This window comes from Tachyglossus aculeatus, chromosome 22 (genome assembly GCF_015852505.1).
Source record: "Tachyglossus aculeatus isolate mTacAcu1 chromosome 22, mTacAcu1.pri, whole genome shotgun sequence".
Classification (NCBI taxonomy): Eukaryota; Metazoa; Chordata; class Mammalia; order Monotremata; family Tachyglossidae; genus Tachyglossus; species Tachyglossus aculeatus.
This window is the reverse complement of record NC_052087.1, coordinates 31985598-31990164: the sequence shown is the minus strand read 5'-3', so window position 1 is coordinate 31990164 and position 4567 is coordinate 31985598. Positions and strand designations below refer to the sequence as shown.

At 41.6% G+C, this 4567-nt stretch overlaps 1 protein-coding gene across 1 annotated transcript; it reads right to left on the bottom strand.

Annotated features, from left to right (window-relative positions):
- Positions 1 to 2636: 2636 nt before the first annotated feature.
- Positions 2637 to 3653, bottom strand: LOC119944051 (olfactory receptor 502-like). The gene has a single exon (XM_038765277.1). It carries the CDS (start codon positions 3600 to 3602, stop codon positions 2637 to 2639), a length of 966 nt encoding a protein of 321 aa, XP_038621205.1. The 5' UTR covers positions 3603 to 3653.
- Positions 3654 to 4567: the final 914 nt, after the last annotated feature.

The following is a 4567-nucleotide window of genomic DNA, read 5'->3' as shown; positions in this document are numbered from 1 at the left end:
GACATGGGTTGTGTCCATTCTGATTAATTTGTATCTACCCCAGCACATAGTAGAGTCCCTAGTACATAGCAAATACCATAAAAAGTGGTACCCGTGGTGGAGACAAGGTTTTGATAATCTAGACTTCAGTGAGGATTTTTGCATTTTGTTGGGTAGAGATTAAAACATTTTTAGTCATTCAAAAGATGAAATGTACTAGTAATCACTATTTAAGTATCCATAATAGCAAATATCATTTAACACCATTAAATACCATTTGAAAAGAGAGATAATAGATGAAAAATTCCCATTAATAAAAAATGAGATGTTTTACAATTACAGTTAAATGTGTTGTAACTGGGTAGAAATCACAACAGTGAAATGATAGTGAACTTAGATGTTTTAATTCTATTAAAACAGTATATCACACAGATTGTATAGATAGCATCTCACCGCTGTATAAGCACACTGGAAGGGTGAGCAACTCCCACAGTTGGAGCTGGGTTTGGGCAGGAATCATGACTGCCAACTCTTGTCTTTTACTCACCCAAGCGTTTAGTACAGTGCTTTGCATACGGTAATCAATTGATGATTGATTGATTAGATAAAAGAATCAGAATAATCTTTCCCTCTTAAATGCCTCTCTCCTTCTAGATTCTTATGGACCTTACTCTGCATGTAGACTAGCAATAACCCAATCTTGGCACTAGAAAGTACATGACAAATATTATTGAAAGTATGCCCTTCTAGTGAGACAATACATTATCAGAGTAGTGTAATTTCAGAAGAGGACAAAGAGTACAACACAGGGCATGAGCTTCAGGGAAAAAAAATGCCAACCACAGGTTCACTTAGAAATACTCGTCAACTTAATGAATCAGTTTAATGACTGGGCTAGATTTGTGGTTCTTGGTCTGGAATATAAGGTTATTTTGGTTCTTCTAGATCTAATCTTCCCCATCACCCCAGCTGCAGTCATGAGGGCAGTTCATTTGGGTTTGGTGGAGACTGGAGAAGAGGAAGTACTGTATTTACTATTCCAGTGTCTGGTAAGACCTTCATAATAATAATTGGTATTTGTTCAGTGCTTATTGTGTCCCAAGAATAGAACGAAGCACTTACAGACCGGCATACAAACATTGTGGTATTTGTTCAGCACTTATAATGCCAAGCACTGTACTAAGTGCTGTGGTGTATACAAGATAATCAGGTCTCACATGGATCTGACTGACTAAGTAGGAGGGGGAACAGGTATTGCCCGGATTATCTTTCTAAAGAACCACTGAGGGCATGTCACTCCCCTCCACAAAAATCTCCAGTGGTTGCCTGTCGACCGTCACAAGAAGCAAAAACTCCTCACTATCGCCTTCAAAGCTCTCCATCACCTTGCCCCCTCCTACCTCACCTCCCTTCTCTCCTTCCACAGCCCAGCTGGCACCCTCTGCTCCTCTGCCGCTAACCTCCTCACTGTGACTCATTCTTGCCTGTCCCACCATTGAACCCTGGGCCACGTCCTACGTCTGGCCTGGAATGCTCTCCCTCCTCACATCCATCAAACTAGCTCTTTTCCCCCCTTCAAAGCCCTACTGAGAGCCCACCTCCTCCAGGAGGTCTTCCCAGACTGAGTCCCCCTTTTCCTCTGCTCCCCCTCCCCTCCCCATAGCCCCTACTCCCTCCCTCTGCTCTACCCCCTTCCCCATCCCACAGCACCTGTGTATATTTGTACATATTTATTATTCTATTTACTTTATTAATGATGTATATATATCTATAATTCTCTTTATCTATTTTGATAGTATTGACCCCTGTCTACTTGTTTTGTTTTATTGTCTGTCTCCCCCTTCTAGACTGTGAACCTGTTGTTGGGTAGGGACTGTCTCTATCTGTTGCCAAATTGTACTTTCCAAGTGCTTAGTACAGTGCTCTGCACACAGTAAGTGCTCAACAAATACGATTGAATGAATGAATCCCCATTTTGCAGAAGAAAGCACAGAGAAGTTAAATTACTTGTCTAAGGTCACACAGCAGGTTATGTGGCCGAGATTAAAAGCCAGATTCTCTGGCCCCCAGGCCCACCCATTAGGCCAGGCTGCTTCCAAATAATTCATTCGTTCATTCAATCGTATTTATTGAGCGCTTACTGTGTGCAGAGCACTGTAACAGCAAGCTAAGCTTCTTTAAGGGTTATGAGATTGCTTGAATCACTTTGTTGATCAATTTGCTCTCTGGATCTCCCAGAGCTGAGCCTCGGAATCAATCAATCAATTAATTGTATTTATGAGTGCTTACTGTGGGCAGAACAAATGAAGCCCTGATTATATGATGCTATTCAATCAATGGAATTTACTAAGCACTTACTAAACGCTTGGGAAGATAATACAAAGAGTTGGTAAATACATCCCCTGCCCACACACCTGGCTGGCTTGCTTGTCAGTGAAAGCAGCAGCAGCAGTAATCTCAGACCAGACCCAACATCAAGGGAGATTCTGAAAGGGCTAAAGAGAAGGTCCTATCCTTCTAACCTGGAAAGAATTATTTATACCTAACTGTTCCACACACAAAGGGAAGAATCTTCTGCATTATTGATTTTAAAGCTTTAGGGTACCACAGCTAACCTCAGTTCCCTTAATTGTGTGAGGATCAAAAAAGCTTCTTGTTCATTGCCTCAGTCCAGGACACCTTTTAAGAACCAATTTTCTTCTAAGAGCTTCCTTCACATCCTTGTTCCTCAGGCTGTAAATCAGAGGGTTCAACATGGGGATCACCACCATGTAGAACACAGACACCACTTTCTTCTGACCCATTGAGTATCTGGAGTTTGGCTGTGTATAAATAAACATCGCTGTCCCATAGAACAGCATGACGGCGGTCAGATGAGAGACGCAGGTGGAGAAAGCCTTGTGTCTCCCCTCAGTGGAGGGGTTTCTCAGAATTGCAGAGAGGATACACAGATAGGAGATGGCTATGATGAGAATCGTGACCAAAATGATGAGAATTGAAATGACAGAATTCAAGATTTGAGCCACTCGGGGGTCAGAACAGGCGAGCTCCAGCAAAGGAGGCAAATCACATGAGAAGTGATTGATTTCATTTGGCCCACAGAAGGACAAACTAAACACGGAACTTTCAAAAATCATGGCGTTGACACAGCTGCCTACATAGGAAGCCACGACCAGCTGGAAACGCACCTTATTGGACATGATGAGCGGGTAGAGCAGAGGTCTGCAGCTGGCAGAGTAGCGATCGAAAGCCATCGCTGCTAGTAAGAAGCACTCGTTGGTGCCAAAGGTTACAGTCACAGCAAACTGAACAGCACAACCCCCAAAAGAAATGGTTCCCTTCTCCTGCAGGAGGTTGTCCAGCATTTTTGGAGTGACCGAAGATGAATAGCATATGTCGGAGAGAGACAAGTGGCTGAGGAAATAGTACATAGGGGTGTGTAATTGGGTGCTGGCCCGAATTAACATAATTATGCCAAGATTGCCCATCAAGGTGGTCATGTAGATCACTAGAAAGAGTCCAAAAAGGATGGCTTGTAAGTTTTTGTCATCAGTGAATCCAAAGAGAATAAATTCTGTTACCAAAGTGCCATTTCCAACTGCCATTAGAGTCTTGCCTTTCATCTGCTGTGCGTGGAGAGTGGAGTTGTTGTCCTTCCAGACTGGCAGCAATGGCATCAACTATTAAGAAGAGGTGAGATAACCAGAGTTAAAATGACTAAGAGTATAATAACCAGGTTCCCCACCACAGTAGCAATATAGATCATCAGAAAAAGCACAAAAATGACCTGTAGCTCCCTGTCTTCAGTGAATCTTAACAGAAAGATCATGGGAGCTATTCTTCTTTGCCATTACATTCAAAAGGGTCATCTGCTAAAATAGAACTGAAGGTGGAACAAGTCTTAGCAATAAGGAGTCACTAGAATGATTAAAAAACCAAAACAAAGCTGAGAAACTGAAACAATCCCTCTCAGTTGATGGAAACATGCTAAAGAATCAAGCCCTTATGATCCAAAACCCTTACCATTCTTACACTCTGGCCTCAGATTCCACTTTATGTTTAATCGACTAACTGTGCTAGAAATACAGTGGGGTTTTTTGGCTTAGGAAAGTTTGGAGGTAGGTTTTTCAAAGTAGATCAACAGAGGCAACTGAGTGGAAATAAAGTATCCTAAATCAAGATCCCTGAAATGCTGAAGATTATGTCCTGTTTGAAATTCAGGAAACTATTTGAAATGAAATGCATTTTTTTAAACTTATCTTTGAAATACAAATTCCTTTTTTCCTTGAATTTTCCATCCTATTCTCACCTACCCTTACCTCTGTTTGCCCTATTTCCTCCATCTTTGATAAACTGATGACTGAGTCTTTGATGGAGCCTCCCATCAGGAAAAACAAATGAATCTCAGTCTTGAGACTTCCAAATAATTGATGGTGAATCCACTGGTTATAGCACTGAATAAGCAAAAAGCAGTAAGAGAAGCACTGGTGCACCAATACTAAAACATAGAAATCCTAGATAGAGCATGAGGAATACTGGTAAATGAAGTCTCAAATGTTTGTATGAGACCAGAGCTCATAAGAACATA

What these genes read in the sequence shown, in the direction of transcription:
- LOC119944051 (XM_038765277.1), bottom strand. Translation starts at nt 3,602, where the DNA reads ATGAAAGGCAAGACTCTAATGGCAGTTGGAAATGGCACTTTGGTAACA.